Raw genomic sequence first — 21493 nt, 5'->3', positions numbered from 1 at the left:
AAATGCATGAGACATAGTATATTAGACCATAAAACACATTCAGTCCTACTGGTTTTAGGCATGTGGAACTAATCCAGTTTTCTTATTGATTATTAATGGGTGTATTTCTAATGGGTGCAAGGAAAAATGTGATGATGACAAGCCTAGAATATAAGGAAAAGCAAGTAAGATAAAAAACCTTAAAGCGTGTCAGATTGGCATTGGGGGTAAAAATATCTTTTAGTGGATGAGAGTCTTTCTGACACCAAAGTGCAAATATACAGCACGCACAAAATCTTTGCACCCTTGCAGCAAAACAGGAGGAAATATCCAGTGCCAATATTTCCCTCACTGTCTCTGTTCTCCTCACAGCCCCTCACTTTTCACTCTTTGTGTGCTTACCTCTCACACAATCCCTCGTATCACTCTTCCCCCCCTTTCCCCCCATGGGTCCCTGGAGCTTTGGATGTCAACAAAGAGAAATATGATTTCTCTGTTTATACAAAAGACAGACAAAAACAAAAATGAGAACAGTGCTATGTCCCCAGACGATACACGGCAGCGATCTCATCCTGTCCTTAGTGGAACTTCAAACACGTCCACTTCTTTTACAAGCAGCTACATCAGGTGCTACATTGGTAAATGTTGGTGTATTTGATAGGGCCCAGTCTATATTTCTCTATATGACTGTGTGTTTTAATGCTCTGATTCCCAGCCAGTCTCCAGTTTATCCTCTAGCTCATCACTCGTGCTGTGGTTCTTAATGGCTGCTGGAGCACTTCAGTGTGCTGTCTGCCCAGGAAAACAAGCTAAGACTAACTAAGGCAGTGTGTTAACCTGATGCATAGTGCCTTCTGCCGTCAGCCCTGAGGCAAGCCTAATGAGACACGATTAGATTATAAAGGTATCCTGCTGTGCCACCTCTTTTTATACCGCTTGGATTGGGCCACATTAGATGGCAAGGACCCAAAACACACATATTGGAATTTGTTTGAAACTTAACTAAACTCTAGTCTTGAGGAGGGAAACCTGAAATATACCAGGTGTTACAGTGTGACTTGCCGTGCGAGGACTGGGCTTGCTTCTGTACACTGTGTGGAAATCTCAGAGTTAATAAATCTGAATTCAGTCTGAAGATATCCTGTGCAATCAATAGGATTTTTAGCAAGCTACACTAATGAGGAAGTTGCCTGCAAGGCCCCAAATACAGGTCTGCCCGGGAAAACTGTTTCCACAGCTACGCCCTATCATGCTGTTCCGCTGACTTTGCCCCTCTCCCGCGGCTCATGCTGAGGGGAGCAGAGGTAGACCAGTAAAACCAGTCACCCATCCCAGTGACAGTCCAGTGCAAGCATGCAGACATGCTGCAGACCTGTACAAATAACTCACTGTCTACAGAAGAGTTTTTTTTCCTCCTGAAAGTCTGAAAAGGAGCAGAGGGGAAGTTTCTTTGGGAGTGTAGAGCATTTTTGGGTCTTGTCCATCTCTATAACGCGTGGATAGTATTTCATTGCACTTACCTACTGAAGGCAAAGATACAAAAAATGTTGCTGATGTTAGAGAGGGGTAGGTAGGCATGGAAAAGATGACACAAGCCATGCGGTATATGCAGTATTTGTATAGATTTTTGCATTTCTCTATGTGAGGGCATAAATGGCTTTTATGCATATTTGTGTGAGTGCATGTGTGTTTAGCCTATGCACGTGTGTTTGTGTGAAAGCGTACATTCATGAATGTGTATGTTGGATCAGGATGTTGAAGCTCTCTGTGCACTGGCCTCTATAAGGTGCAGGTGTTTTTAGTCAGACCGTGGTTCCTAAGTCTTTACCCGAAGGGTTTTAAGAGACTGACATTCCTTTTAGACCTGTCCCTCTGCTCTGTAGCGCCGGGGAGACTGTGTACTAACTTATCCTGTTGCAGCCACCAACTCACAGACGTCTTTTACTGTTCATTTACAATGTAAATCTACAGAACCTTATTTCATTGCATGGCAGAGATGCACCTTTTATTTCCATGAGTATAGCTGCAACTGTCTTAGGTGTCATCAAATGCATTCTGCAGCCTCTGCTGTAAAAGCCAGACAGCATAAAGTTCACGGCACGATATTTTAACCTCGTAGACTGCCGTTTCAAGCTTATACTGTTCTGAGAAAAGGAGTTGGGGGAGAGAGTAAAAGGTGAGGGGGCTACAGAGACAGGAGGACGACATGGTTGTCTTTTCCACAATGGTAAATATATGGCTGTTCCCCTGAGCACAGAGGTCTTTAAGAGAACACAAATCACCACTCAGCATAGATGTAAGCATGCACACACATACAGTCACAAGCGGCTACAGTTAAGTGAAGCAGAGTCAGGAAGCAGAGGTGACAATAGCAATTTTATCCAACTTCCATTGGTTACATAATTTCACTAGAATTACTGCCTTGTGGTTGTATGCCTCCACCAACCAGTCAAGTTGCAGGAAATATGGTCACAACCTCCCCTTCAGTACCTGAGTTACAGCACTGAACAATGGCCAGAAGTGATTTTGCAGAACATTATAATGTCAGAGTGAAGTTGACCTTTGACAGTTTGCATATATACGGTATATATAGGATATATACAGTATGTCATCACTTCATCATTTTATCATTAGACATTTGTGTTAAATTGTGTCAGAATTGCCATATGAATTCTTGAGTTCTAGCCAAAAACCTGTTTTGTGAGGTCTCAGTGACCTTCACCTTTGACCTTTGACCATCAAAATCAGTTAATCCTTAAATCCAAACGGATATTTGTACCATTTGTTCCTCCTCCTCGTTCCTGATATATCATGAGAATGGCACTGACGGATGGACTACCCGAAAATATAATGCCTCTGGCCACAGAGGCATAAAAATCACATGCCTGCCTTTACCTCTAGAAAATCATATGTTTTCATTTGTATAATTCAGCTTAAGTTGTGGAGAGGATAAGTGGCCATCTAGCACCATTAAATAATAAATGAGCAATTGACAGTAGTAGGAGCTGTCAGTGGTGTCCCGGAGTAACATGATCTCTCCCCAGGGGAGATCACTTCAGCTTCACACAACCTGATCATTTAAAAACCCACAAACAGCAGCACAGATTAAAGTGATCAGTGCTGGCTTTAGCAGACTAACAGTTATGCTATAAGTCAAATGGCATGCAGAATGATAGATTCAATCTGACAGGGGAAAATAAAATGAAGCTGCCACGTTGAGTATCCACGTAAGCTTCAAACCACAGGTATACATTTTCAAGGGTTTTGTTTTGATTACATCTAAGAAATAAGAGAGACTGATGAAAGTTGTAGCCTTTGTGTTGCTCTGAAAATTCCAACCTTTCTGTATTTAGTCTATCTGGTTTTGTTTAAGACAAGTAAAAAAATGAATGTACACGTAATGTCCAGAGCAAAAGATTTAAGTGTGAGATTTAAGCTTTAAGAGTTTTCAGAGGGAAGTAAGTATAAACCTGTCTAAGGACAAACCTTTTTTAGTGTTCTGGGAACTCAATCATCAAAAGATTTTAAACCATATATCTTCTATGATAAGAATTATCTTTGCACGGGTGTAGATCACACTTAGAGTTACTGTACTTGCACTCATTTTGCCTGACTAGCTCAGACATCCACTCCTGTGGCTAACAAATCAAGTTGTGTCAGTGCCATGATACGGTGTGAGCGCAGGAACACAGAGCATATTCTGTGCTCACATTTGTTTTATTGATAGAGACCTGAGGTGAAAATTCCATATTTCTTTTATTACATGTCGAATTGCTAAGAATGTGAGCTAAAACATCCCATATGCAGGCGGCTTTCATTTCTTTTTATATAAAGTGCTTTTGATTTATGAGCCCACAATGTCTTTTTCCTGCATGAAATAAATTATGGAGGTGAATTCCAAAAAAAAAAAGAAAGGAAGAGAGAGAGAGAGAGAGAGAGAGAGAGAGAGAGAGCGACAGAGAGAGACAGAGAACTACGGAGAGTACAGGGAGAAAAAGACTAGGGAAGTCCTCTGACCGAAGTGAGGCTGATCTGCCAAGTTTGGAGTGCGTATCGGCCCTCCAGGTTTTTATAAGAAGGTATGAATATGTGGGTGAAAAAAAGTGGGACAGCTCAGCTGTTTAACAGCTTGACTGTTTATCTTTCTTGTGCTTAGCTGGGAGATTAATGAGGGAAGTGGGTATTCATTAAACATTTACCAAAATAAACTTTGGTGAGTTTTATCATAGAACATAGTTCATGTTATGAAAACATTACATTTGAGGTGTTCAGCTGACACTCTTATTCAGACCAGCTGAGTGCACCAGTGAAGTCAGCTTTAATTCTCTCTCATTACACCTATAGGCGACCATTAGGTTAGTGTCATTTTGTTTTTATCTTTATTTTCAAGTCTGTGTGACTGTTTTTAAAAGACTATTTGTACTTTGTAGAGAAAATAAAACGATTTACCCAGTATATTTATTACTGACAGTTACTTACTGTAACTGCTTAAATCTTGTGAAATGTCACAGCAGATCACAAAAATTTGGGATAACCAGTTGAACATTATAACTGGAGTAGCCATTCAGAGGAGTGACTAAACGCTTTCAACTTCATAATAACACCTGCAGGACTTCATTTTGCTTTGTCCAAACATTATTCTTACTGGATGACAGATGCAACTCTAGTCTATACATGCTGAAACATTGTAGACACAATTATTGTATATATATATATCCATAGAAAAACAGAGAGACAGAGAAGGTAATCAAAACATGACACTGGAGCACTGAAGTGTTTTGATGATTTTGGTTCAATAAAACAAAAGAAAAAAAAAAAACAAGAATCTTGTAGATAACTTCACTAATAAAGGTGACATCCTGCTTTATGGATGGACCGTCAGATCAGGAGTGAGGCACAGACTTAAGCTCAGAAATGACCTGAAAAGTATAGTATGAATAAGGATCTATTACATGGTTTATCTGCACAGAGGAGGACTTATCCAACAACATATCATCAACTAACTCACATTCCCACTCTGCTCCAGCTGCCCAACCCTCAGTCTACACAAAAACACACACCTTCCACTACCCAGTGACTTGACTCAATGGATGACCATCACTTTCTTTGTTCAAGAACAAGCTTGGGACCCTTTGCTTCTAAAACAGGTGTATTTAATATTCAGAGGTGGGTCTTGTGGTTGCCAGCTGGGATCAGTGCATGACAAGAGACACACTTGCCTGCTGGGTCCAGTTTCCGCACTCCACTGACTACCTGTGACAAGACGCACAGCTGGCAGCTTACACACACACACACACACACACACAGTCACATACCTGATATAAACACACCTGCTCCTGTTGTCGAAGCTGTTGAGAGGAGACAGGGTACCGGCCAGGAGGTCCACCAGAACGGGAAAATCAACCTAAAAACTTACAGCCCCAGAGTAGAAGAAGCAAAAGAGGGATTCAGAACATGTGCTGATTCAATTTATGCCTCCTTTCACCTTCAATTCACCTTCACCCAAGGGCGTAATTTACATTTCACCTTTGGCGGAGACATCTGGGAAATACTCAAAACTCCTCAATTATAGTCCAATTCATGTTCATAACACACTGCACATACAATGTAACCTTTTGGCACCGGACAAATTAGTAGCATATAAACATAATTTCTAGGTGACAGAGCTGCACTGAATTTGACATCCTGCCCTGGACAGTGTGTAGAGAAAAGGGAAGTAAACTGTAATTTACGCAGTGGAGGGACTGTAATCATATGATAAAAAAAGCCACTTTGTCACTAATGATACAAATAAATTAATCTATTCATAAAAAGTCATAATTAAACTGGACATAAATGTGGTGTTCATCATCAGCTGTTAAAATCACCACCTCCAGTGTTGTAGAAGAAAGGGAATGGTTCTTGTCTTTTGATTGGATGCTTTATGACTATTTCTTTTTAGCTGCAGGTGCACCTCAGCGACTAGCTGGAAGGCTGTAGGTGCCCTTCAACTTTTTTATCAGTCAGATGCTGCTGATGCTAGCTTGGCTTGCTAACAGTGAACATGTTTGAATAAAGCTTGTTTTGTGCATAAAGCAAGTAATTATTCTTTCTCCCCCATATACAGTGCCTCTCAGCATTGTGTTTGGTAAGAGCATTAGTGTATTCATTGCTGCTGTGGGCCACTCTTGATAATTACGAGTGGTTTAAGGAATCCAAACAATTGAAAATATTTTCTCACATATCCCAGAATAATCAGCCAGACATTTATTCTGGACTGGCACAGTGAAAGTATGGCGTGGAATACATTTGTTACACTGTATTCTTCTTCTTGCTGCTTCTTTTACTGTAACATAATTTTACATAAATTTAGCAATAAGGCTATTCCCTCTTCTTCTCTTTTAGGTGTAATACTCCTTTAACAATTCTTCTTTTCACCGTTGCACGTCAAGCTGTAATTACTGTAACAACTTTTTGCACCAGGTTATCATAAGGTTTATGCATTTAAAGCAACGCAGTTTCTTAAAAGTAGCAGAGATCTGATTGTTTAATGGAGCACGCGTTTAGTGCTTGCAAACCACACACATTGTTTACACCAGGGAGACTGTTAAAAAAGTATATAAACAGATGCTGGCCAAAATTACCACTCTGACTCAACTTGTTACCCTCGGTCCCATAAATACATAGTTTATTAGGATCAGGCCCATTTCTTCTCCATCAACACAATGGTAAGGCATTTGGCTGGTGAGACTGGGCTGGGCTGGTTTGAATGGTTTACAAAGGAATTATTTTATCAGATAAACAACTCCAGGCCACAGAACTGATTAGGAGACACTGTGCACAACAGGAACTCCATCGTGTGCCCTTAACTGTGGCAGTGAGAGTGGTGTGATGGGCCGAGAGGCTGCGAGATGTTTATGTGTCTGATTAAACCTTTGTATATATGCTGAGATCATTCTCTGGGGATTTATGAACCTGGATCTTTAAGGAGATGCCTTTGTGTGAAGTGTCTATTCTCACTGGGCAAAAGAGGAACTCATCACAATCATCTCAAAGCTTGAATTTGGTTTGGAAGTTGATGATGAGAAGGAGAGGAAGTGAGGTTCAGAGAGATGGGGAGAAAATAAAGTCCAGAGTGGAGAAACTATTGCACAGTAAGAAGAGGAAGAACAAGGAGGGGAGGAAAAGGTCCAGTGAAAAGTGAAGGAAATAAGGGTCAGTGGGAAAGGGAGAATATAAGGTCCAGGAGAAAGGAAATAAGGTCAAATCAGAAGGGGAGGAAATAAGGTCCACAAAAAGGGGAGGACAAAAAAAGCCCACTGAGAAGGAAAGAAATAAAGGTTCACTGAGAACTGGAGGAAATAAAGTTCATTAAGAATGGGAAGACTCGACTCTGTTCTTCCAGGTAATCTGGGGAAGGACCACATTAGCAGATGTTGTGATTTAGACTTGGGCTGAGCCAGGGAGGTTTGCAGTAACACGTAAAGGTCAATGTGTGTCTGTTTAAAAGTGTGTTTCTTTCCCTCGTTTTATAAATGATGACAGCATTTCAGGAGAATTACTGCAATTCTCTACGCTCAAAGAAGCACAAATGAACCATCTCTGGTGTGTGTCTCTCTTTTGCACGTACAGAAACACATATGGATGCATACACCAACATGTTCCTGCTCCACCATTCTCATCCCTGTTTCTCCTTTCTGCCCTGCTCTCTCGGTCTCTTTTAGCTTCACCCTTTTGTCCTCTCTCTCTCTCTCGTGAACAAATCAGCCAGTGGGTTAGCTTCTCTCTTCTCCTTCCCCAGTAATGACACACTCCAGGATTTTTAGCTTACACAGCTCATTAACAATACACTCCGCACACCCAAAAATAAGCAATATGAATCACAAATACTGATACATCCACCCATGCACATGCAACCATACACACACTATGCCTCTGAGCTATGACGAGATCATGTCCTGAGTCCATTATAGCCCTGATTATTTTTAATTACAACATGGCCTTTAACTTTGGAACTGTAACAGTTACATAAATGAGAGCCCTAATCAACTGGCTCTCCAGGCCTCCCTTCTAACTGTGGATCTCAAAAAACAAACAGACGGCGTCATAGCCCTGCTTGCCTCTACCGCAAAGCACACGTCAGCGCCCAACATTACCCCGCTGTGATGTCATGCCCTCTAAATGCTCCAGACAGTTAGGGTGAGAGAGAGCAGGAGGACCGCATGCATGGAACAAACACACACATACACACACATAAATCTGTGGCACAAGCGCTCATGTGCACATAGACACACAGATCAGAGATACAGAAAAGGGGCGTGATGGTGGTTAGAGTGAGGGAGAGCAGGAGGATATACAGGGCTGCGGTTGATGTCAAGAGCAAGGCTTTAGATACTCCTACGGTCAAGAGGGTAATGATGGGTGAGGGCAGGGTGAGAGAGGGGTGAGAGAGGGGGAGAGTGGGGGACACTAGGGCATATAAATGTCACATTGCTGTAGTGATTTTTCTGTCAGGGCCTGTGGTTGTAACCTTAGCCTTCCTTTCACTGCTCTGCTATGCAAAATAAGGGCGCCGAAATCCCAGGGCCAGGCGCACACAGAACATGCGGCTCATTGGTCTGGCCAAGCGCACACACACACACACACACACCTTTGATCAGGCACTCACACTCGCACATAAACATGAACACAAACCACACAGAGCATAAATGCAGTGTCGATACACTCTGTCTATGTGAGTGTGTATTCACTGTACGATGCATGAAAAAAACTAAACCAGCACGACACACACACACATACGCACACAGACACACACACACACACACACATATATACTAATGTGCCAGTAAGAGCAACCATTTAGTCCTGTCCACACTGAGTTCATAGAGGGTTAGCCGGAGCAGCTCTCCAGCTAGGGTATAAAGATACTAATCAAACATGACAGATGGACACGCACACACATGCTCACACACACATACACAAACTTCTATAAAAGTTTGATGTAACCACACCATGCCCGGAGACGCCGTGTACAAAAAAAAAAGAAAACCAAAACACTACATCAATTATCACATCAACATTCAACCTTCATCAGCACAGCAGGATTTATAACAGGCAGCATAGAGCCAACAGCAAATAGTCCCTAACTCATTGATCCGTCTTCCATCCAAGACAAACACACTGATGCTGATGAACTGTGATTCGAGGGAACTCTAAAACGCTCACAGCACTTATAGCAGCTCTCAATCCCAATCCAACACGGAGACCTTGGGACAAACCGAGGCTGAGAACCAGTGGTGTTGCTTTGCTTTGAGCCATTATATCGTGAGACCACCTACTCTGCTGCAATCAGCCCGCCTTTTCCCTCCATTGCCTCCCTGACCTCCAATCTAGCTTTCCACCTTCTCTCACTTACCCTCCCCTCCCCTCCTCTTTCTTCACTCCTGACTGTCCATTCTGTTAAGCTGGCCTACACTCTAAAAACAGCCTGGGTGCATTTGAGTGGCAGAGGCAAGGCAGGGGGGCTCCTGGGTCTCCATTTAGCCACTTCCTGTTTGAGGGAACCAATATGTGTGCCCCTTCAGGCCATTGCTTAGCTTGCCATGTGTAACCCAATGAGGCTTTTCGCAAACTCGACGGGCTGGCAGAGCTCAGATCGCAAGCTACAAAGACTCAGCTGAATATGCAAATGTTGAAAAATCTCCCTCAGCTTGTTTGCACAAACACAGAATGGAATGCTAAATATATGCCTATGATTTGTTCTGGTTTTGTTATTTAATATTTGGCTGATGAGAGTAAGCTGCCTGTCTGACAGAAAACTGATGAACTACCAGCTGGTGAATTATGAATTATGTGCACTCTTCTTCCCAAATATATACTGCATGCTAATCCTAATCGGAGCACAAAAACAATGAGATATAGTTTCTCAGTTTTCACACAGACACACAGATACACACACACACACACACACACACACACACACACAGACAGTATTAGTTCAGCTGGCTGTCAGGTCTTTAAGCTCACCAAGAGGTCCATAAGGCTGAAGGCTTTTCTTCCTGTCACAGTGTGGGGTACACAACGTACTCAGTGTATGTGTGTGTGTGTGTGCGTGTGTTGAGAGCGTATGTTTTCAGCTGGCACCTCTCAACCTTGGCAGCAGCGTGTCTCCTGGCACCCGCAGGAACAAATTTGTCTTTGGGGTTTGGTTCGGTTTTCGTCTGCGATGTGTGTGTGTGTGTGTGTGGGTACGTGCATGCGTGGGTGAGGTAGTTGAGAGGTCTGGTCATTATCACCGCTACAGCCAGCAAGCATGTGGCCAGAGCTGCAGGGAATAAGGTAAGGCTGGGTGGAGAGGGAGGTAAATAAGGATGGAGCTGAGAAACGATGCTTAGAGGGCAAGGGGTGAAAATAATGACCACATGTAAAAAAAAAAAAAAAAAAAAAAATCGAATTCGACTACACAATTCACACAATAAAGCAGAAAATCCCACTGAGCACGGTCCTCTTTCTCTCTCCAAAATAAGATACTCACCACTGCAAACCTATCCTCTCTGCAAACATAAGAATACATGCACACAGTGAGTTGCAGGGTTGATATTTTGCTAGTCACCCAGTGGAATGCCGGCCGAATCGTATATGTGTTTTCCCAGCTTGTCTTAGCTGTGGCGTGTTGTGGTCACTGGGCCTGTGTGTGGTCCTGGTGTGGTTCAGCTGCTCAGAATCATTTCCATTTAAACATATCTGTGGTCTTCAAAGTGAACCACCAATGTTATCCACTCCATTGGAGGTAACACCAAAAGCTTTGCCCTCTGCGTGACCGCCTCTGCGTGTGTACGTTGTCTTCATATGTGTTGCATGGTTAAGACTGTGGGCGTACACACAAACTTTTGAATGTGTGAATTCGTGTGCGATTCACTGTCATCTGTCTTCCGGTATATTAGCCAAGGAGGTTCCTCATGTGGTCAGGATAATGGTGAACAAACAGGATTAGAGTAGTGGAGCGCTGATGGATGTGTGTGTTTTGAACTGCTGGGCCCCTTAAGGGCATTGTGTCCCAGTGATCAGTGGCTCGTCTCTCAGGAGTTCCTTCCCACCACAAACAGCAGTGTGGATCGGATCATTGGGAAGGAATGTGGATGCCTGCTCATAAACTACCTTCATTGATGTTTCACTCGCTTGCTGTGCCTCTGAATGTGTGTCTTTTGATGGACAGGGGTTGTAGGTGTGACCTGGCTTGACTGCACGAACACTTCTGTGCCGACCCAAACCTTGAAAGACACACACATTTATGCTTCCATAAAAAAAAAAAAAGAGAGATGTTTTTTGAAATGGATCTTCAAGTTAAATGTTCTTCTTACTTTTCTCTTTTGGTTGTCTTTTTTTCTCAAATTTCTTAAAGCTGAACTGCATCATCAACTGTGTATTGACTGCATGACTACATTTCTGTGCTTTTTTCTTTTTTCTTTTTTTTTTTAGCACCTGTGTGTGGGGGAAAACAGCTTACAGAAAACAGAAATGAGCATTTATCACTCACAGGGCCCCGAGGTGGCAACAGGGCTGCCATTGTGGCATCTCCCCAGAAAGAAGATTGCTTTCCCAAGTCTGCCTTTTGTACACGTAGCCTATTGGATGCACTTTCCCATAACTCATCTGGCAAACAGGAAGGAATCACAGACCGGATTAGATGCGTGTTGACTCAAAACAGCTCCAATCCCATTATGCAGTGATAAATGACCCACCAGGGAGTCTTTGGACCAGAACAAGGGGAAGAGCAGGATGAACTGAGAATGATTAGAGAGTCACACAGTTCTGCTCGAGGGACAAGATCAGTGAAACGGTAGAGAATAGTTTAGAGCATGAGGATGGTGAGAATTACCTTGTCAGTGGAGGAGGAAAGTGGGGTGGGGGGTAAGTGGAACTGGCGAGCTGAGAGATGGAGAAAGAGATGGAGTCTAAGCATGTCCCATTGTTGACCACAGGGCCCTTGGTGTTGACACAGAGTCCACAGCGGAGTGGCCTCCTTCTGACATTGACAGAGAACTTTTAGTTGGTTTCTTTTTTTCATTTATTCACTTATTGTGCTCCTATGTATGAACACACAGACACTCAACCAAGAGTTGATCTGGCATGGCACAGTAATCCTGTCCTTGCATGTATGTGCACATGGGTATGTTTGTCAGAAAGTTTGATTGTTTGTGTCCATTTCCTAAACAAGTACAGATGTATGTTGTGGTTGGCCTTCGATTTCAGTGTCATGGTCTTTATTGTCTCTCTTTGTGTGGGGGATAAGCCTCTGGGGGAGAGGCGTATATGAATGACAGAAGAGGAAAACACCAGATGAACACACACAAATACTTGCATATGTGCACACACACACACACACACACACACACAAGCCTGCCACATCTCACATCTCATGTGGAGGGCAAAAAGCAGCCAAACATTTCCCCGACCATTTAAGCAGATACTGTATTCATCTGCCAGCAACAACAGACAATCTATAGCGAGAATCCTTCATATGATGTCTATTGTTCTTTTCAAGGTCTGCTTTGCTAAAGAGCCTCTCAACAACAGCATAGATTTTAAACATCATTTTATTTCAAAAGTACACAAACAGGACCAATATCGTTCAATAAGGCAAAGCTCAAATATTTATAACCACTCACGTCAGAGGACTCAAAATCTCATAGTCACAGTTTATGGGTACCACTTGCAAATCATAAATAAAACTTTTTTTTCTCTTCATATATATATACTAGAACTTATTTTTTTCTCAACATGAAAAAAAAGATCATTAGACAAACATTTCATTACAACCCCAGCCACATATAATCATCTTCATCTTCAGTATTATTTTTTTTTAATCTTCAGAATCATTATTGTCCATGAAAAGTCAGAATGGGCCAAGGAAAGGTGCGCCTGTCTTTATCCACATTGGTGTTACGTGGCTCTAATGCCCAGTTCAAAGCCCAGCTACAGAACCCAGCCCTTAGCTGCTACCTGAAAGGACTGAACATAGTGGGTGTCAGTGTCTGTGGGTATTACTGGGCCACTTGTGCAGTTTTTAAGCTACTAAGTGCATTGTTAGAATTATTACTATGCTTAAAAGTTTGGATCTCCCCAAAAACATGTCTGTGTAGCTCATGTGATATTGCTAAAGCACCTTAATGATCACTACTCAGCAACTGTGATAGCTATCCTTTATCAATCCTTTCAAATAAGTGTCTTGCAGGGACGTGCCTCTGGGCTAGGGGCTTTGTAGGTGGTGAGTTGAAATTGGGCAACATTTTATAAGGGGCAGCAGGAGTGTTTTTTTCTGTGGCATCGTTGCAATTCTTTTGTGTGCTGAGCCAAGCCGATCCAAGTCAAGTGCTGGATGGAGAGGCGTGGCTAGCTCTGGTCACCTAGGGAACAGCGCCAAGAGGACACAGAGCAGAGTTGCCCCAAGAGATGGGGTGAGGCCCACAGCTCCTCCACACTCCATTGAGTTCTCCTAGAGACAGAGGGAGGCATTACATGTGCAAATCTGGAATATTTTAATAAAACACAAAGGCAGAATCAGAGGAGGGTGTATGAAGGAGAGTACTGTGTGTGTGTATGTGTGTGTGCATGGTGCAAATACCTCTGGGTGAAAGGGGTGACAGGTATCTGGGCGCCTTCTGTCCTTTTGCATTTTCAATCTCTCGCACTTAAGAGATTCATTATGTGCAGCTGAAGTCAAGGCAATAACAGACAATGTGTACCCTCTGCAGGGTGTTTTCCTGCTGGAGTGTATTTCTTGTTTATAATGGAAAGGAATGCATGATACTGAGAGCACCATGGAAAGAGAGGCTCTTCTGAAGGCAGGGATATTTTTCGCAAAGCACAATGTGCAAAAAAAAAAAAAAAAAAAAAAAAAAAAAAAGAGCTCACTTTGAGCAATGTTTGATGAGTTTTATTTTGTCGCATAGCAACAGAAGCAGGCTTTGTGCTACAGTAAGCACTCCACAACAAAATAAACAGTGGTGGACATGTATATACAGCGTGACGGTGCTGCACAAAATTTCGGAGAAATGCACATTGCAGAAGAATCCAGCTTTGGTATGTGGTGACGAGCTAAGTTCCTTTCAGTCTGAATCCGCTCTGAGCTGTGTCTGCTATTGATCAGTATCCAATCACATTGTGGGTTGTTGAGTAACACTGTCCAAACACATGCACACACGCACACACATACGCTGTGAAAAAGACTTGTAGTTGAGTACTGTCTCGCAGCCTCTGCTTCTCCCACACGATGCTTCCATCTCTCGCATTCACTGAGGGGGTAGAGGGCAAACAAACTCCCCGAAGCCTCCCCACAAATTGAGATGCTCTCCATTATTCCCATCAGACTTACGTCAATGGACACACACTGGCTGTAATGATTCTGACACTGGAAGGCATGGGCTGGAAGAAAATAGATAGCTCCAACAAAAAAACATAATGAAATATTACTGATATTTCTCTCAGTGTGGAGAAACAGTCTATGTGGGAAGTTTGCAGCAGGTTGGCATTTAAGACCGCCTTCAAGAACCATCCATCCATTCATTGATTTATTCATTAGTTCGTTCATTCATTCTCAACACCCTGGGTTTAGAAGCTTCTCTGAATGTTTTGTGGAAAGTCACACATCCCTTTGAAGCTTCTGATTATTGTTAGTTTTTGCTGTTAGAAGTTAATGAAGCTTGTACTATAACAACAGGTTTTTTTTTCTTGTTTGACAAAATTTATTCTCAAGTCTCAGCTTTATTTATTTCTCTTGCTTTTATCCAAACGATCCTCGTGCTATTACCTTTATATATTAAGAAAACCAAGAGACTAGAATCCCTCCCCCACAGCTCTCCACTCTTTGGCCAAGGAAGGATATACATGATTTCGATGGGGTCCATGGTGATTGGCTCGAACATGCTGCAGTCACACTTGTTGTCCACCACCACCATGAAGAGATTACTGCTGGGGATCTGCTGGATCACAAAGGACCTGCCAATCACAGCCAGAAACAAAGAGATGAGGAAGGAAGAGGAGAGGACACACGGGAGGTTGAGAGCTGGCTTGGCAAGTAGACAAGGCTCATGGGTATGATGTAAATTTCTATGTGTGTCAGAGGATTTGTGTTAGGAGTGTTCACATTCTCCCCTGGCAGAGGAGAGATGCACTGAAGAGAGTCCAGTAGATGCATGTGAAGAGGAAGACTTGTCTCACCGCCAGCTGTCAATAAACACACAGAGACACAGACAGACTCACACTAATAGACACACATATAAAGTGTACTTCTCTAACTCACTCCATCCCCTCCTCTTCCTTAGGCTCTTCCCTTCTTTTGTCTTTGTTATATCCTATCCAAGGCGAGCACCAATGAAGTGTTGCCGAATATAAAACACTCCAAAGGGAGACAAATGGGAACCACACTTTTGTGCTCATAGCTTCCCATGGCTGTGTTCTACTGGCCTGAAAGATCAGGCCTCGCCTCGCCCTCCTGCCCAGTGATTTATGACTGTGGATAAGCTTTATGAAGAAGAGAGGTCATAAAAATGATCTCTTCTTTCTGTCACCCTTTCGTTCTTTATCTCTTGCTTCTCTCCCTCCCTCTCTTCTGCCACAGCTGGGTGATTTATCAAGTTCACTGTGAAGCATTTATCAGACACGTATGAGTACACGCACGTGTGACTGAGTGAACACACGCAGATGTAAAAATATACACGCATACACGTTTTTGACTCTTGTGAAGGAGGACAGGAACTAAGACGAAGAGGGAGAGACCTGATGGATCAAAACAAAACCTCATATCTCTAGGAATATCTCCATCCTTTCTAATTCAATACCATGACCAATTTAGTCTGGCCACAAACAGCCTCCGATGGCTGAGTAGCACCAATCCACCGCACTCTAATACAGTTATTCCACCGTGACCAACCGAATCCAACCAAACCAGCCCAGCAAACAGGCCAAGCCAGTTCTAATCAGGGTAAATTAGGATCTGCTGATGTTTAATAATCTGTGCTCGGCCCTGCACAGCGCCTGGCCGGCCCAGCTCAGCCCACTGATAGAAAGCAGAGCAAGTGTTCTTGGAGAAAAGACTTAAACACATCCTGACAGCACAGCTGCTGGCCTTGAATATACTCACTGCTGGGAAAGGGAGCACTACACTGCATATGAATGCACATACACACACACACACGGATTTGACCAGTATGCACAGATTTACAGAGACAGACATCAATGCATACACTCTTGTACAAACACACAGACGGTATAAACAGATAGATGTGTTCTTGACATGGTCTCTTTGTGCTGTGGCTTCTAGTGATTTTGGCCTGCAGAGAAACGGACAACAAAGACATCCAATATGTCTCTTTGAGAGAAGATAGAGCATGACAGAGAGACAGATCGACCCTTTGAGTGACATAGAGACTGACAGCAAGAAAGATAAGTCAGCGAAAGAGAAAGAGATCAAGGTTTGGATAGATGTTCTGTAGTAAAAGATGAAGACAAACACCATGATGTGGTGACAGAACATGTCTTCTTCTCAAACTTCTGACAAAACATATCACATAATCTGAATCTGAATCTGATAAAAAAAAAAGGAGCTCTGCCTATCAACATGTTTTGATCATGAAGGAAAATGTTCAGTCTTTCCAGTGTCATCTTTACTGAAGCTCATTTTAGGGGTTAGAGCTATGACAACATGATATTAATTCACAGTACATTTGTAAGTTTGCATGCTTTGCTGTTAATGCTACACAGTGGCAAAGATTTTTTTCTTTTTGAAATTCTCTTGTGCTTAGTTCTGGCTAAATGCAAACTTTTTTGCACACACTTTTTTGTGTGTGTCCTGTAGAGAAGGTTCAAATTTTTCCAATGATTTAATCATTGCATAACTTAACCATAACCATAACTGCATGCACTGTATGGTTTTCAGAGATATCTGTCATCACAGTTGGGAAATGTGACCAGTAATTACTGTGTGTAATTTAACAATTACTAATTCAGTGAATTGAAACAGCTCCAATAAAATCTCAATAGACAGACTGGCAAGTTTTCAGAGCAATGCTGTCATTTTATTTCCATTTCTCTTATTACTTTTGGGGAAATCAGGCACCGTGATTCCAGCATTTAATTTATATATCAGGGGAATAGATAATATAGATAGATAACAGATATTTTAGATGTTTTTTTTTGACATTTTAGAGGTGTTTTTTTGTTGTTTGTTTTTGCTTTTTCTTTTTTTTCCCCACGTTTTTATATTTTTACCTTCAAGCAGCTTTGGATTGAAATGCAGCTTACATGAGAAAAATCATATTGTATATGTCACCAAAAAATCCAAAAGGGAACGATTTGCAAAGAAAGGTTTAATTCAAAAATTAACACAATTATTATAGCAATCTTAAATATGAGAACTTAATTTAACATGTGAAACTCAACACTTGTGAACAATTAAAATAATCAAAATAATACGACAGATATTCAGGTACCTCTCAAAATTATATAAACTGCTTCCATAAAGACTGCTGCACCAATTCTGTTTTTTTGTTGTCAAATACTGTCGTTTCTAAAAAGCAATTCTGGTCTGCTATTGCAGTATTTAAATCTGTTCAAAAAACTGCGTTAAAGAAACAAAACTTGACTTAGCATATCAGGAGTGACAGCTTCATAATATACACAGTTATCTCGGCAATACCATTATTATTAATGTTACCCTGGAAAAAGAGACTGATGTATTTCAAGAATCTCTAGCAGATGAAAGCACGTCTACATGTCCAACTGTGGAGCTGAAGCTGTAGCTCATTGCAACTTTGAACCTCTCTCATTTCGGGACATGTCTCATCTTGGACCGTTGAAGGAAACAAAAAGGAGCCTGTGGAGCGGGAGAATATATGACCACGAGTATTGTCGCTAATAGTCCCCTTGAAGAACTTTTCTGGTTAGAGACATGACACACTCTTTTTTCTAAATCTCATGTTACAGTCTAGAGAAGCTGGCAATGCATTAATGGAGGTTAAGTCATCCTATAGGGCCACTTAAACTATTATATCATTCACAAGATTACGATGTTTCTTGTGCTCTATCACTCTGTTTCATCCATCAGGAAGTAATAGACAAATACAAATACACACATCAGACACGCACACATGCACACACACAGTCAAACAGTACAGTAAAGAGAGGTTTAACAGGCAAGAGCTTAGGGTATATTTCCTAGAGCATAAAGTACACACACGTGTCCCAATGAAAATATGAGAGAAAGGCCTCAGTCAGCCTGTAACGTGAAACAGATGTTTATCACCAATATCCTCTATTACTAATATGAGCTATAAAGTTCCATATAACCGAAATAAAAACTCCATTTTACTTTGTCAAATTCATTGTGCTTTAAAAAAGATTTATTTGAAGGCGACATGTTGCTCAGAGCTCACAGCCCTGCCCGCTAATCCCGGTTCTGGTGTCATCATTGGAGATGAGGCCATTCCTCTCTGAAGCACACTTATGTCATGTGTGTATGTGCGGGTGGGTGTGCATGTCTGAGAAGGTGCTGTGCCTGCATGTGTGTGCATGTGTGTACAGTATGTGTGTGTTTGGGGGTCTGACTGCATCCTCAAACCTCATTTTACTGCTGGCACCCAGGGCAGTGGTTACCCTGCTGACCTTGTGGGGCTGTACCGGCAGCAGACACACAATGAAAACACACACACACACACACACACTCTCACACACACACACACACACACAGAGTTCTGAGCTTCCCTGGCAGTTCCACAGCTGGGAGCAATGAAGGGCCCATTGGAGGGATCCAGAGAACACCCCACAATTGCCTGACAGAAAAGCCCAAATTGTTAATGGGGACCACACTCATTTTCCCATTTTTAAAGGAAGCCTTTTTTCCACCTCTCTCTCTCTCTCTCATCTCTAAATGCCTTGTATTTAAAACTACTAGAGAAGAGAGCGAGTGTCTACATGTTTATCACTGATGGATTGTCTGGATAAAAGTGTTTTCAACAGACAACAAACGATTTAAATGTGTTTCTCGTTATCAGGGATTAGAGAGATAAAAATATAAAGAAGAGAGCTAACGGCATAATTCATTTGTCATTGTTAGCTTGTTTTATGAAGCGCAGCGGCCAGCTTATATCCAGCAGGTTTTTATTTTACAACAGACAGATTAGATTAGATTTTTGTTGATGTGTTAATTTATGTCGCCATGTGTCTGGTTGTGTGTCTCATACTTGATGCAGCCGTCACAGTCAACGTTGCCCGTGTTCTCTTTGATGGTTCTCTCTGAGACAAAAGCCGGGTACTCTGTGTCACACGGCACCTGCATGGTCCGACCCATCCTCTGACCTGAGGGCAGGAAGGAAGGGAAGGAGGGAGGCAGGGAGGCAAGTGAAGGAAGAAAGTAAAGAAAGATTAGAAAGGAAGAAAAAGTAAGTTAGACAGAAAGAGAAAGATGGGAAGAAAGAAGCAATGAAAGAAAGAAGGAGAAGAGGAAATGAGTCAAAGCTGGTGGGAAAGTCATGGAACATTCATTTCAAAGTCAAATATATACTTAAAATAGTTATGCAAATATATTGCAAGCTAACAGTTAAACACACCACATCCTTACAAACATACACGTTTGAAAGAAAGCAGCATTTCTAAACCAGAGCTGCCTCTTGTCCTGCTGGAGATATTTCCAGTGTAAATCTAGGCCAACCATTCATGCAGCATTGCTTGAACTCTCCTGCCACCCAGAGGTTTGAAACAATGCTACAGGATGGAAAAGACCAGACAAAAACCATTCAGTTTTAGGCCTGTTAAAGCTAATATAAGCCCAATTTGAATATTAAACATATACATTTAAATGCATGTCTTATTCTGTGAGGTCACTTTTATCAGAGTGCTTTACGCACATTTTTTTTTTTTTACATGACAGACATATTTCTAAAGATGGTGGATTATGTGTGTAACTTGAATGGAGTGGTTTAATTACTGCTTGTCAGCAGCGCGGCAGTACTGTGTGAAAAAAATGTGCGTGTGTGTGTGTGTGTGTGCGCACAGTTGTATATCAACTATATGCATGTGAGAAACGTGGCCTACACATATAAACGACTGGGATTAGTTCAGCTCCAGAGGCTGTGTAGATTGGGTTACGGGCTGCTAAGTTGGGGTGTTTCAGCTGTGTGTCACAGGCCTGTGTCTCTATTGTAAAAAGATATAGAAAGTGCTGCTAAGACCTGAGGCTAGCCAGCTGTGAAATTGTCTCGACTGCTTGGCGAGCAGCGATGCCCAGCTTCACTTCATTCGGGATAAGAGTGTGCAAGGAAAGCATTTTATAGACTTTCATTTTGTGGTTTTCTCTCTCACTCACTCTCTCTCTCCTCTCTCACATTCACATCTGAAATATTTTCATATTAGTTTTGGCAAGAATTAATACTACAATGTGATGCTGCTTAGTGAGGCTTTAATTTCAGACAGGCAAACAGTATTCAACACTCCATAAAGCATTAGGCATCCCAGAGTTCGTAGCTTGGCAGCAATCACATGAGAATGTGCGTGTGTTCATGGAAGAAAGTGAGACAGGAAAAGAAAGGAAAGACATAAAACCAGAGAAGGAGAGAAAGAGAGATAGACTGAGTGAGAAAAAGAGAGAGAAGCCTTTTTTTTTTCTCCTGTTACAAAACGGATATTGCTTCCCACCACTACCAATATGACACACATCCTTACAGGTCATAAAACCATCAAGTATAACCCCTCTGGACACACAAACAAATACAAATGTGTGTGTAGACAGAAGCGCGCACATGCACATGCACACTCACACTCACACGTGCACCCTCTCTCTCATACTGAGGTCACTTGAGGTAATCTTGTGTTCTGCCATTTTTACTTTTAGGTTTTGGATTGCGCCTCTTTATTCTGTTTTTCCAGTGGTCACACTGACTCAGACCGAGAGGAAATGGAGGGGAGATGGCGAGGATGAAGACAGAAGGTCAGTGCTGAGGACACTGGTTGTTTACTCTGTACGCAATGAACTTTGTTAGACGTGAACTCAAACGTTAGTATGAGAACGGACATGTTTGGGTCAGTGTATGCTTTTTATCTTTGTACTGTTCTATCAAATAGAACAAATTATAATTATAATTTACATTACATTACATTCACATTACATTATAGTACTTAAAAGAACAGTTTCATTCAAAAACTGAAAAGAAAAGGTTTTCTTTGGCAGATGCTAAATTGTTTTCTTCTTTTGCAGTATAACAAGTATAAAAAAAAAACAAAATATAAAATTGTTATTATATTATTTCTTCAGAAACAGAGAAAAACTAAGTTAGTTTAGAAGTAAACCCTCAGATGGTTAAGAATATGTCCATGTCCAAATGAAATAAATGCAATATAATGTAAAAGTAGTAGAAAATCCAAGAAAACATTTTTCTGTTCTTTCTGTTATTCTGTCTATTATTTTCATTTCATGTATGTTTGTTTTGTAAAGGAGAATATCTGCCATCCTGGTAATGAAAGCAACTGTTTTCAACCATTTAAA

General features: G+C 41.7%; 1 protein-coding gene across 4 annotated transcripts in view; it reads right to left on the bottom strand.

Moving 5' to 3' along the window:
- Positions 1–12438: 12438 nt before the first annotated feature.
- Positions 12439–21493, bottom strand: part of cacna2d3a (calcium channel, voltage-dependent, alpha 2/delta subunit 3a) — a 112243-nt gene continuing 103188 nt past the window's right edge. The window contains exons 34-37 of one of the 4 annotated variants that reach the window (XM_071476366.1): positions 19197–19311; positions 14843–14955; positions 13583–13665; positions 12439–13453 (exon numbers count right to left, since the gene is read on the bottom strand). In XM_071476366.1, the coding sequence (XP_071332467.1) occupies positions 13361–13453; positions 13583–13665; positions 14843–14955; positions 19197–19311 (404 nt within the window). In that variant the 3' untranslated portion in view covers positions 12439–13360. The other 3 variants (XM_071476367.1, XM_071476369.1, XM_071476368.1) reach the window with 3 other exon arrangements.

This window comes from Trachinotus anak, unplaced genomic scaffold (assembly GCF_046630095.1).
Source record: "Trachinotus anak isolate AG129_WGS33_773 ecotype Australia unplaced genomic scaffold, CSIRO_AGI_Tana_v1 ptg000004l, whole genome shotgun sequence".
In the NCBI taxonomy this organism is placed as follows: Eukaryota; Metazoa; Chordata; class Actinopteri; order Carangiformes; family Carangidae; genus Trachinotus; species Trachinotus anak.
This window is presented reverse-complemented; position numbering and strand designations above follow the sequence as displayed.